A 13,865-nucleotide genomic window follows, 5' to 3' on the forward strand; every position below is an offset into this window, starting at 1 on the left:
GCAAAAAAGAAAGTTTAGCCAAAATAGGTACCTTAGACTGCAAACAAGCATTAAGAGTTTTCAGTTCTCATTTGTATTTTAGACAAAGGAATTATTCTAACAAGCTTGTTTTTCTTTACTAGTTAGTAGTTAATTACTTAATTTCCTATGTTACTACTTGAAAACAGCTAAGTGAGAAACTAATTCCAGCAAAAAGAAAAATGTTTAAAAAAACAGAAACTATAATCTTATTACTTAATGCAAGAAATAAAATTCTGTTTTTAAAACATACATATCTTAGAAAAATAAGCAAAGACTACATAACAAAAATTAATCTCAGAAAACTGCAAGTGGCCAGAAAACATGAAAATATGTTCAATCTCTAATAATCAAAGAAAAAGAAATTAAAACATACATAGACATTAGTCTTTTATCATATTGGGAAATATGATAATAACTGATAATACCCAAATTTGATTAGAAAAAGTTACTTTCATAGCCATTTAGTAGGTACAAAGCCTTTGACTCACAAATTCAACTTCTAAGAATGCATTAAAAGACAATAATAACACAACGACTCTAAAGCAGAAGAAGAGAAATCTTTATTGTTCTGCAGTTAAATTACTGAAAAATTATAAACAACCTAAATGTCCATCTCAATACAGAATTAAACAGATTACAATATACCCAATTTAATGAAGTACTACACAACTATTTAAGATACACATAGATATGTAGTTACAGTAGGAATAAAAAGCAGATTACAAAACAGAATATAAAAAAGGATTGCATTTTGGGAAAAACAAAAAAACTTTTAAAGTCATATAAACCTACATATGTATAGAAAAAGGTCTAGATAGAATCATACAAAAATAGTAAAAGTGACTATTTTGATGTTGTGAAACTTATTTCTTTATGATTTCTATATTTTCTGATTAATGTTTTAAAATAAGCATGTATTATTGTGGTCATTAGGGGGAAAAAAGAGACAATTTAAATATCAACCAAAAAACCATAAAGAAGTCTATTTAAATGTGCTTTAAAAGTTAAGATCTGATATAAACCGGCACTCACTTAATAACGAGCTCCTTGAACAGAAGTAGCCTGTGTCAAAAGTCAGTCTATAAAAACAGCAGGGGATCTATAGCTCTTAGTGAGGGGACCAAACTTCTATAGCTCAAGCTTTTCATCAGAAAGGAATGGGGAAAGTTAAGGACTTTTCCTCAAATAATAAAGACAGATCAAGATGTAAAACGCTAAATACTCAGGAATTGCTGACAGGATAAATACCATTACCAGGTTTTCAAAAGAGGCCAGCGGTTTCAAACTGACATCCTTCTCTGTCTGCTGCGCCAGGAAGGAGACAGGAGGGGAAGGGCAAGAAAGAAGGGGACATTTTGAAGGGCATACAAAAGATCTTTTCTCTGATGCACCAGCCATAAACAGGCAGTGAAAGGTCTTTCTTATCATGGAGAGATCAAAGATCATGAAGATTACCCTTAAGGATTTCTTTCTTTTTTTTTTTTTTTTTTAAACAAAAGCAGATCTAAAGGACCAAACTTTTTGCTTAGAATAATTTCATCTCTAAGTTATTAAATTCCGGATAACTTAGTCGCTGAACCTACAAGATAACCAGGGTTAGGTTAGAGAGGCAAAGAATAACACTAATTATAAACACAACAGCAACAGCAGAAATAGCAAGTGAATAAGTGAACACTCTGTGTCTGGCCCAGAAGCAATGCTTTATATGTATTATCTCATTGACTCCTTAACCTTGTGATGCAGGAACTATTATCACCTCTATTTACTGATTAAAGAAAAAAAAGTAACACTCAGGTTAATAACTGGCTTAAGGTCACAAAGCTAGTAGGTGGGCAGTGTTGTAGTTTACGCATGTATCTGCCTGCCTCATATGATCTTAACTACTATAACCTTCCTATTAATTAATTGTACTTAGCTTATCCAGCATTGTCATTGACACCATTTAACAGTAACATGTAGATGTTTATAATTCTTTAAATTTGAGCTACATCATGAGTTCTTAACCTTGGGTCTATGTAGCCCCAGAAATCATATGTATAACTTATGCTATATATGTAGTTTCATTAGATTTGAGAAGGAAACTGTGACCCCCCCCATAAAGTTAAAACTGTTACTCCATAAAGCCTTTAAAAATTATTTATAAATTTTATCTCATGGTAAAATTTAAAAATAATATTGCTTAGAAAATCATGCTGCTTGTCCAGTGGCAATGCATGTGGGAAGGAAGCACATACATTGTGCTACAGGACTTGCCCCCCCACCATAAACAACTACAATACCAGACAACATATATGGAACAATCGTCTGCAGACACTGAATGACAAGACGCAAAGGCCTGTAAGTCCTGAGAGAAAGGAAACAAATGAGGTGAGCCCTATGAATAACTGGGCTTTCTGACTGATGGCAATTTCTCAACTGCTATGCAGGCAGAGAAAAGCCTAAAAGAATCTTGCAGTCTCACTGAACTGAGGAAGGAGCTATACTGAGAAAAAACTCCAAAAATCTGCCTGGAGTCCCCTTGAGTCTTTGAACACCAATCTACACAGGCATAGATAGGGTGACCACAAAGACATGCAAAGAACAGTTGCTGGGGGAAGAACAATTACTGAGAAACAGTAAGCCAAACAATTCCCAGAGCTTTGCACAGAGTAAGCAAACATTAGAGTTCCCAATAACCAAAGTGGAGAATCCAAATAGCTCCTCAAATGTCTAGGACATTCATTTGAGATCCCAGAAGGATCAAGCCTTTGTATTCCATGAGTCTAATCTTGCCCAAGAGAAGTGATCTTCAAGAGTGGTCTGGGGGGCTTCCCTGGTGGCGCAGTGGTTGAGAGTCCGCCTGCCAATGCAGGGGACACGGGTTTGTGCCCCGGTCTGGGAAGATCCCACATGCCGCAGAGCGGCTGGGCCCGTGAGCCATGGCTGCTGAGCCTGTGCGTCCGGAGCCTGTGCTCTGCAACGTTAGAGGCCACAACAGTGAAAGGCCCGCGTACCGCAAAAAAAAAAAAAAAGAGTGGTCTGGGGATCTATGGGGGATCTGTAGGGGATTTCAAGATCCTTTCAGGGCATCAACAAGGTCACAACTATTTTCCTAATAACACTAAGATGTTACTTGCCTTTTTCAGAATCATTCTTTTATGAGTATACAGTGGAGTTTTCCAGATGTGATCTGACACGGGATACTGTAAAAGATTTAATGAAGAAGCATATGTGTGACTCCAGCTGTCTCCTCTGAAGCCAGACACTAAAGAGATTCACAAAAAAAGTAAAACAGTAACACTCTTCTCACTATTTTTTGTTTTGGAAGAGACAGTTATTTTTCATCTAAAAATGGTATTTATGTTAACATAGTAATAGGTTAATTATTTAACTTTAGATGAATAAATAGATACTTTAAAATTCCTCAGCTATAATTTCCAATATGGTAAATACTGAGAGGATATAAAAAGTAAACAGAAGATCTTTGGAGACCTCAATAAAAGTTTAAAGTGGTACTGAAACCAAAAAAACTGGAGGCTTACTGCCCTTGAGCAGGGATCAGCAAACCACAGCTCAGAGGCCAAATGTGACTGACCACTTATTTTTGTAAAAAAAGTAATATTGAAGCAAAGCAACACCCATTCACTTACATACTGTCCATAGCTGCCTTTGCACTAAAACAGCAAAGCTGAGCAGTTGCCACAGCTTAAAACATAGTTTGCGAGGCCTAAAATATTTACTATCTACCCCATTGCAAAAAGTTTGCTGACTTCTACCCTAGAGTAAAGGGTACTCTAGACCAGAGTAAAGGGGCTTAAAATGAAGCCTCAAAAAGATCAAGTTGATTCTTAAGAGCTTACCTGCCTGCCAGAACAAAGTCTAATCGTCTTTATAAAACAAAATCCAACACTCAACATGGTAAAATTTACTATATCTGGCAACTAATCAAAAATTACTGCAAAGAATCAGAAAAATATGACCCATAATGAGGAAAAATCAGTCAATTAAGACAGATATAGAAAAGACTGAGATGATGGAATTAAAAAATAATAATTTAAAAAGAGAAAACATAAACATGTACCTATAGCTATATAACAAACCACCTCAAAACTTAGTGGCTTAAAAAAATAATCATTATTTTGTTTATGAATTTGGAATTCAGGCAGGGCCCAGAAGGGAAGGCTCCACACAGCACTGGGCGTGGCTATTTGACTTGAGAGGTGAAGGACCTGCTTCCAAGACGGCTCACTAACATGGTGGTAAGCTGGTGATACTTGTCAGCTGGGAGCCTAGCTGAGAGCTTGGGTTTTGATTCACTTTTTTTATGGGCTTCTCCATTTGATGTGGGTTTTCTCACAGCATCGTAGATGGGTATCAAGGGAAAGAATCACATAAAAGAGAGAACAAGGCAGATTGCCTTTTATGATCAAGCCTTAGAAATAACAGTATCATAACATGCATACTCTATTATACAAGAAATCCACAAAGGCCTGACCAGTTTCAAGAGGGGAGACATAGATGTCGTCTCTTGATTAAGTAGTAGCAAAGCTGAAGAAGAGTATATGCAATAGGAAATAATAATGTGAACATACTGGAAAACATTGTCTCCCTTCCCTGGAAATCAGGGGGTGGAACTGAAAGTTCCAACCTGCTAATCACATGGCTGGTTCTCCCCACAACCAGCTCCCACCCTTGAGTGGAATCCAAAAGTCACCTTCCCTAAAGTGTTTTCAAGAGCCTGAGAGCAAGAAGTCAAATATTATCCCATTGCTCTTAAAATTCAGGAAATTCCAAGGGTTTGGGGAGCTGTGAGCCAGGAACTATGAACGAAGACCAAGTATATATGAAACATCTGAATAACCATGTATTCTTCTTATAAATCACAATATTGTAATAACTGAATACTAGTAACAACTTTGGGTCAATAAATTAGATAATTTTGATAAAATGGACAAGTTCTTTGAGAAAAACAAATTATCAAAACTGATTCGATAAAATAGATAATCAACAAGGATCTACTGTATAGCACAGGGAACTCTACTCAATATTTTGTAATAACCTATATGGGAAAAGAATCTGAAAAAGAATGGATATATATATATATATTTATAATTGTGTCACTTAGCTGTACACCTGAAACTAACACAACATTGTAAATCAACTATACCCCAATATAAAATAAAAATTAAATTAAAAAAAAAATCTTCTGACAACTGAGGCATAAAAAAACTATTTTTCTGGGGGGAGAAATGTCTCAATGAACATGGGAGAAAAATTGGTAATTAAAGAGAAAATCTGTGCTATGGCAAAAAAAAAAAACTGATTCAAGAATAGAAAATCGGGGGCTTCCCTGGTGGCGCAGTGGTTGAGAGTCCGCCTGCCAATGCAGGGGACACGGGTTCGTGCCCCGGTCCAGGAAGATCCCACATGCCGTGTGAGCGGCTAGGCCCGTGAGCCATGGCCACTGAGCCTGCACGTCTGGAGCCTGCGCTCCGCAGTGGGAGAGGCCACAACAGCGAGAGGCCCGCGTACTGCAAAAAAAAAAAAAAAAAAAAAAAAAAAAAAAAAAAAAAAAAAAAAGAATAGAAAATCGGGCTTCCCTGGTGGCGCAGCAGTTGAGAGTCCGCCTGCCGATGCAGGGGACACGGGTTCGTGCCCCGGCTCGGGAGGATCCCACGTGCCGCGGAGCGGCTGGGCCCGTGAGCCATGGCAGCTGAGCCTGCGCGACCGGAGCCTGTGCTCCGCAACAGGAGAGGCCACAACAGTGAGAGGCCCGCGTACCGCAGAAAAAAAAAAAAAAAAACAAAGAAAAAAAGAATAGAAAATCAATTAAAGAAATAAGACATTTTATGTTTAATTAAAAAACCCAACAACTTCACACAAAAAAAACTCTGGGAACAGATAGCTTCAATGGTGAATTTTATCAAATATCTAAGCAAGAAACAATAGTGATTCTATACGAATCTTTTTAGACTTAAAAAAAAAATAGAAAAGATGAATGAAACTAAAACTGGTTCTTTGAAAAGATAAACAAAATTGATAAATCTTTAGCCAGACTCATCAAGAAAAAAAGGAAGAGGGCCCAAATCAATAAAATCAGAAATGAAAAAGGAAAAGTTACAACTGACACCACAAAATCCAAAGAATCATAAGAGACTACTACTACAAGCAACTATACACCAATAAAATGGACAACCTAGAAGAAATGAACAAATTCTTAGAAAGGTACAGTCTCCCAAGACTGAACCAAAAAGAAATAGAAAATATGAACAGACCAATTACCAGTACTGAAATTGAATCAGTAATTTAAAAACTCCCAACAAGCAAAAGTCTAGGACCAGATGGCTGCACAGGTAAATGCTACCAAACATCTGGAGAAGAGTTAACACTTACCTTTCTGAAACTATTCCAAAAAATTGCAGAGGAAGGAATACTTCCAAACTCATTCTATGAGGACACCATCACTCTGATACCAAAACTGGACAAAGATACCACAATAAAGGAAAATTACAGGCCAATATCACTGATGAACATAGATGCAAAAATCCTCAACAAAATACTAGCAAAGAGAATCCAACAATACATTAAAAGGATCATACACCATGATCAAGTGGGATTTATCTCAGGGATGCAAGGATTTTTCAATATCCACAAATTAATGTAATATACCACATTAACAAATTGAACAATAAAAACCATATGATTATCTTAATAGATGCAAAAAAGCTTTTGATAAAATTCAACAACCATTTATGATAAAAACTCTTCAGAGAGTGGGCATAGAGGGAACATACCTCAATGTAATAAAGGCCATATATGATAAACCCACAGCTAACATCGAACTCAATGGTAAAAAGCTAAAAGCTTTTAAGATCAGGAACAAGAAAAGGATGCCCCCTCTCACCACCTTTATTCAACATAGTTTTGCAAGTCCTGGCCACAGCAATCAGAGAAGAAAAAGAAATAAAAGGAAAACAAATTGGAAAAGAAGAAGTAAAATTGTCACTGTTTGCAGATGACATGATGCTATATATAGAAAATCCCAAAGACAATACCAGAAAACTACTAGGGCTAATCAATGAATTCAGTAAAGTTGCTGGATACCAAATTAATACACAGAAATCTCTTGCATTCCTATACACTAACAACGAAAGATCAGAAAGAGAAATTAAGGAAACAATTCCATTTACCATTGCATTAAAAAGAATAAAATACCTAGGAATAAACCCACCTAAGGAGGCAAAAGACCTATACTCCAAAAACTATAAGATGCTAATGAAAGAAACTGAAGACAACACAAACAGATGGAAAGGTATCTTGGATTATAAGAATCAATATTGTTAAAATTACCATACTACCCAAGGCAATTTACAGATTCAGTGCAATCCCTATCAAATTACCAATGGCATTTTTTACAGAACTAGAACAAAAAATTTTTAAACTTGCATGGAAACACAAAAGACCCCGAATAGACAAAACAATCTTGAGAAAGAAGAATGGAGCTGGAGGAATCACACTCTCTGACTTCAGACTATACTACAAAGCTACAGTCATCAAAATAGCATGCTACTGGCCCAAAAATAGACATATAGATCAATGGAACAGGATAGAAAGCCCAGAAATAAACCTATGCACTTATGGTCAATTAATCTGTGACAAAGGAGGCAAGAATATACAATGGAGAAAAGATAAGTGGTGCTGGGAAAACTGGACAGTTACATGTAAAAGAATGAAACTAGACTATTCTCTAACAACATATACAAAAATAAACTCCAAATGGATTAAAGACTTAAATGTAAGACCAGATACTGTACAACTCCTAAAGTAAAACATAGGCAGAACACTCTTTGACATACATCGCAGCAAGATTTTTTTGGATCCATCTCCTCAAGTAATGGAAATAAAAACAAAAATAAACAAAAGGGACCTAATTAAACTTAAAAGCTTTTGCACAGCAAAGGAAACCATGTACAAAATGAAAAGACAACCTACAGACTGGGAGAAAACATTTGCAAATGATGCTACCAACAAGGGATTAACTTCCAAAATACAAACAGTTCATATGGCTTAATAACAGAAAAACAACAACGCAATCAAAAAGTAAGCATAAGACCTAAACAGGTATTTCTCCAAAGAAGACACACAGATGCCGAACAGGCACATGAAAAGATCCTCAATATTGCTAATTATTAGAGAAACGCAAATCAAAACTACAATAAGGTATCACGTTATACCAGTTGGAATGGTCATCGTTAGAAAAATCTACAAATAATAAATGCTGGAGAGGGTGTGTAGAAAAAGGAACCCTCCTACCCAGTTGGTGGGAATGTAAATTGGTGCTGCCACTATGGAAAACAGTATGGAGGTTCCTTAAAAAGCTAAAAATAGAGTTACCATATGATCCAGCAATCCCACTTCTGGGCATATATCTGGAGAAAACTGTAATTCAAAAAGATACATTCAGGGCTTCCCTGGTGGCGCAGTGGTTGAGAGTCCGCCTGCCAAGGCAGGGGACACGGGTTCGTGCCCCGGTCCGGGAAGATCCCACATGCCGCGGAGCAGCTAGGCCCGTGAGCTATGGCCGCTGAGCCTGCGCGTCCAGAGCTTGTGCTCCGCAACGGGAGAGGCCACAACAGTGAGAGGCCCGCGTAACGCAAAAAAAAAAAAAAAAAAAAGATACATTCATCCCTATGTTCACTACAGCACTATTTACAATAGCCAAGACATGGAAGCCACCTAAATATCTAAAGACAGATGAATGGGTAAAGAAGACGTGGTATATATACACAATGGAAAATTAGTCAGCCATAAAGAAGAATGAAATAATGCCATTTGCAGCAACATGGATAGACCTAGAGATAATTATATTAAGGGAAGTAAGTCAGACAAAGATCATATGATATCACTTATATGTGGAATCTTAAAAATGATATAAATGAACTTATTTACAAAACAAATAGACTTAACGACATAGAAAACAAACTTATGGTTACCAGAGGGGATAGTGGGGTTGGGGGGAGGGGAGGGCAAATATGTTAGGAGTTTGGGATTAACATATATACACTACTATGTATAAAATAGATAAACAAGGGCCTACAGTATAGCACAGAGTATATTAAATGTCTTGTAATAACCTATAATGGAAAAGAATCTGAAAAAGAATATATATATATATATATATATATATATGTGTGTGTGTAAAACCGAATCACTTTGCTGTACACCTGAAGCTAACACAACATTGTAAATTAACTATACTTCAACTTAAAAAAAATGGTTAAAGAAAAAGAAAAAGAAAACTAGAGGCAGAAACACTTCCCAACTCATTTTATCAGGCCAATATTACCCAGTAATAAAATCAGACTAAGATATTACAATAAATGAAAACGATAAACTAGTATCCCTCAAGAATATAAACATAAAACTTTTCAACAAAATATTAGTAACTCAAAACCAGTAACTTATAAAAAAGGATTTAAAAATTAAACAAGGATATATGACAACAAAGGCATAAAAAATAGACAAAATGAGTTCATCAAAATTAAGCACTTTTATAAAAAGGCAATCCACAGAATGGGAGAAAATATTTGGAAATCATGTATCTGATAAGGGACTAATATCCAAAATACATATAGGACTCCTAAAAATCAACAAAAAACCAAAACACTCAATTCAAAAATGGGCAAAGGACTTAGCCATTTCTCCAAAAAAGATATCAAATGGCCAATAAGCACATGAAAAGAGGCTCAACATCACTAATCATTAGAGAAATGCAAATCAAAACCATGAGATACCACTTCACACCCATTACAATGGCTATTATCAAAAAATAGAAAACAAGTGTTGGTATGGATGTGGAAAAATCAGAACTCTTGTATATTGCTGTTCAGGATGTAAAATGGTGCAGCTGCTGTGGAAAACAGTATGGTGGTATTTCGAAAAATTAAACATAGAATCACCATTTGATCCAGCAATTTTACTTCTGGGTATACGTGCAAAAGAACTGAAAGCCAGGACTCAAATAGATATTTGTCCATCATGTTCATAGCAGCATTAGTCACAATAGCCATAAGATGGAAACAATCCAAATGTCCATTGATAATAAACAAAATGTGCTACATACATACAATGGAATATTATTCAGAAGGAATGAAATTCTGATATATGCTACAACATGGCTGGACCATGAAAACATTATGCTAAGTTAAGCTAGAAACAAAAGGACAAATATTTTATGATTCAACTTTTATGAGATACCTAGAGCAAGTTACAAGAGATGTATCTAAATCTCTGCTTCTAAGACTACAAAATAAAGATAAAAATAGCTGTAAAGGCTAAAGGAAATAAATAGGGAAGGCATTTAGCAAAATATCTGGTATTTAAAGTCTTTAAAAAAATATTAGCTGTTACCTTCATTTCTGGTGTATACATATTTAATACCCTAGGACAGGAATTGGCATACTACAGCCGACTGGCTGAAACCTGCCCACCACCTACATTTGTAAGATAAAGTTTAATTATAACAGCTAAATTCAGTCATTCTGCATTGCCTACAGCTGCTTTCATGCTATGACATTAATGAGTAGCTGCAACACAGACCAGCTAGCACACAAGGCCTAAAATATTTGCTATTGGGCTTTTTCATAAGAAATGTGCTGATCTGTATCCTAGGACAATAAAAACAAACTAGAAATACAATGCTACAGAATGTTAAAATAGATGGTGTAAATGGAGCAAGATAAGCAAGTTAACTGGTTTCCATCTGTCAATAAATTCAAAGCAAATGACAAACATATGGCGGTTCTCCATTTCCCCCCAAAAGTAAGCATTTCAAAACTGAAAGGGTCCTTAGAAGTAATAAGTTAGAATAAATTTTTTATCATCACTCCTGGTGTACTTAACGCAATGCATTAAGGCATTGCATTGGGTCATAAGCAAAGCATACTTTTCTGAAATAAATCATATTGAGAAGTATATATGAGAAATATCTACATAAAAGGAACTGTGTAAAGTACCACAAAGAATTCATAAAGGAAACAACAAGGTCCTACTGTATAGCACAGAGAACTATATTCAATATCCTATGATAAACCATAATGGAAAAGAATATTTTAAAAAAAGAATGTATATATATATGTATAACTGAATCACTTTGCTGTCCAACAGAAATTAACATAACATTGTAAATCAAGTATACTTCAATAAAAAGTGTTGATTAGATAAAAAAAGAATTCATAAAGGATAAGACAATAAACTTAAAACATAATCTAGTTGAGTCGAAAAGTAATCTCTAAGGCTTATAAAAAGCAGAGTTAAGTGCATTTCAATATAATTTCTATATTTCTTTAAATTTTATGTAAATAAAATCAATTTCTTTGTCTACTTATAACCTATACAAATTGAAAAATTCAAAAATGTATTACCTGAATTGGATGTTCACTAAATGAGGCTGGGAGCCATCTGACTGCCAATAAGTTTCTAGATTGTCATCTCGTAATTGATCCACTCCAAATCCTGAAAGCACCACGAGTGACAATAAATTCTCATGATAAAGAAAGAGCCATATATTCAAAATACAAAATTACCACATATATTTGTCCAGAAAGTTTGATAAAGAGGATAGTGAGTACTGTGAAATTTAAATTAACCAAAACTCTTCAATCCTCTTAACCAGACCTCACTTCTCAGAAGCATAAAAAATTCATAAACAGAAATCTCAATTAAACAGATTTGGGAGACCAGAAGGGGAAGTTCTCACACCCTGTGACCATAACGGAGCCCAAGAAGAAGAAGAAAGTCTCCTTTCTTGGCAAGGACTCAGCCAATGAAAAGCCACGGCCTCTCTGTTTACTATAGCCCTCCCAACTTCCTTTTCCTCTCTGTAAAAGTGTGCTACTTCCTTTCAGTGTGGAAACTTGCACTTGGCTTGCCATGGTTGCAGACTCTGAATTGCAATTCTCTGCTGATCCTAAGTAAACCCATCTTTGCTGGAGCAATATCTGGCAGACTGTTTATTTCACATCAACATGTTGGTGGCCTCTATGGGGACGAGAAAAGACCCCCAATGTTTCCAAGGCTGGTAAGCAAACAGGTGCAGTACCCACCATTGAACCCACTGTCACTCACTGCTTTCTCACTGACCCTGGAGTTTGAAAGTCTTTCTCTCGGATCTCAGCACACGCCCTCTTTGCATTTTAAGCTCTCCAGGCTTTATTCGGGATCTATTTTAAGGTTTCATCTCTTTGGTTAAGGCTTTGTTTTGTATATGAGTACTCATTTGGCAGGTCAGTCTAATTTTGAGATCAGACTGTTTCAACCAAATCTGACTGAAAACACCTTTGGCCCATTCATTCGGGAACAGGGGCTGTTTCTCTGAAACTGTTCGTTTTCTTCATTCTCCTCCTTTGGAAGGGGCTGTCCTATGGAAATTGGCTGTAAAAGTCTTTGGCCTGGCTCCTTCTAAAACCAAGCTGTCCTCTTTGAACTGGCTGGGATTAGCCTGCAAGCTGTTTGAATTGAGCAGTTTGTGCTGTAAGCTGTTTGGAAATTGTTCTTCTACTCCAGAGAAAAGCTGAGAAAAGGGATCCTAGTTATCTAAACATTTTGAGGGTACCCACCCCCTAGGAGGACTCCAGATGATTTTGTTTAAAAGCCAAGGTCCTTCCTCAGGCACATTTCTAACTAAATGGACCAACCTGACCAAAAGCAATTTAGAATAGAAATGGCTATTACAAAGAACTTTTGAAATCCCTAACTTAATTTTGTTAGCACTGAATTGTACTACAATAGCTCAAAAATTTCCAGAACTGAGTGAAATGCTTAGTTTGATTGGTATTTTGAAGCTTCTCAACATTATCAGGGGTCTAAAATTGCCTCTCTGCAAAATAAAATTTTAAGATTAACTGAGGCGAACAAATGATTAAAGAAAGATACAATGGCTCCTGGAGCCTCAGGCTCTATCTTCCTTGGCTGTCTGAGGCGCCACCTCAGGCATCGTCTTCTCTCCCTCCCTCAGCTGCTGGTGGCCAGACTCCACCTCTGGCGCCATCTTCCTCCTTCCCTTCTGTGCTGCCTACACCTCTATTCCTTCAATTCCCCCATACTAATTCTCTCACCAACCTTCCCCTTTTCTCTTAAACTTTCCCAACTCCCTTTTCCTCTGAACTTGTCAGAACCTGCCCCTTCAATATTAAGCCTTCTAAGGATTCAGAGGCTAGACCCTTAATTTCATATTTCCCTGGACCAAAACTGAACCGCAAGCCATATTCAAAATTTTCCCAAAGTAACTGAAGATCCTCACATATTTGCTGAAGAATTTAATACAGTCATTAAAACTTATCAACCTGGTTTCTCTGACTCCTATCAACTAGTTCATAGCTTTTTGGTGACGGCCAGGCCCAGCAACTGAAAACTGCTAATTGGAAAAATCCTGAATGTTCTCTAGAATTACAACTGGGAGACCAGTCCACCAACTTATTATCATATGACCAGGCTTGAACAATCGCTAGGCAACTTTATCGAGCAATTCCTGAGGCTTTTCCAAAGTCTGTTGATTGGAACAAAATTCAGACTTGCAGACAAAAGTCTGATGAACCTGTTTATGATTACTACAATCAACTTCTAATTGTTTTTGAAGAAAATTCTGGTCTTCCTTCAGATATTGATTCCACCCAGGTCGTTTTTAACTATGTTTATTAATGGACTGAACTGGGACCCTTCCCGTCTAATATAAAGGACCAGGATAGAATGGGAAACTATGTTCACTCCAGATTTAGTTAATCTGGTAAACCAGTTCTCTGGCATTTTAGATGAGTCACCTCAAAGGAAGACCGCCTAAATTCTTAATTTTCAATTCCAGCAAATGA

At 36.5% G+C, this 13,865-nt stretch overlaps 1 protein-coding gene across 2 annotated transcripts in view; it reads right to left on the reverse strand.

The window, feature by feature from the left end:
• The window catches only part of ANAPC10 (anaphase promoting complex subunit 10), a 74,053-nt gene that overhangs the window by 45,829 nt on the left and 14,359 nt on the right, over positions 1-13,865 (reverse strand). For both annotated transcript variants that reach the window (XM_065877839.1, XM_065877838.1), the window contains exon 3: positions 11,424-11,514. In XM_065877839.1, coding sequence (XP_065733911.1) covers positions 11,424-11,514 — 91 coding nt within the window. The remainder of the gene's footprint in view (positions 1-11,423; positions 11,515-13,865) is intronic.

The sequence above is a fragment of the Phocoena phocoena genome, chromosome 5 (assembly GCF_963924675.1).
Source record: "Phocoena phocoena chromosome 5, mPhoPho1.1, whole genome shotgun sequence".
In the NCBI taxonomy this organism is placed as follows: domain Eukaryota; kingdom Metazoa; phylum Chordata; class Mammalia; order Artiodactyla; family Phocoenidae; genus Phocoena; species Phocoena phocoena.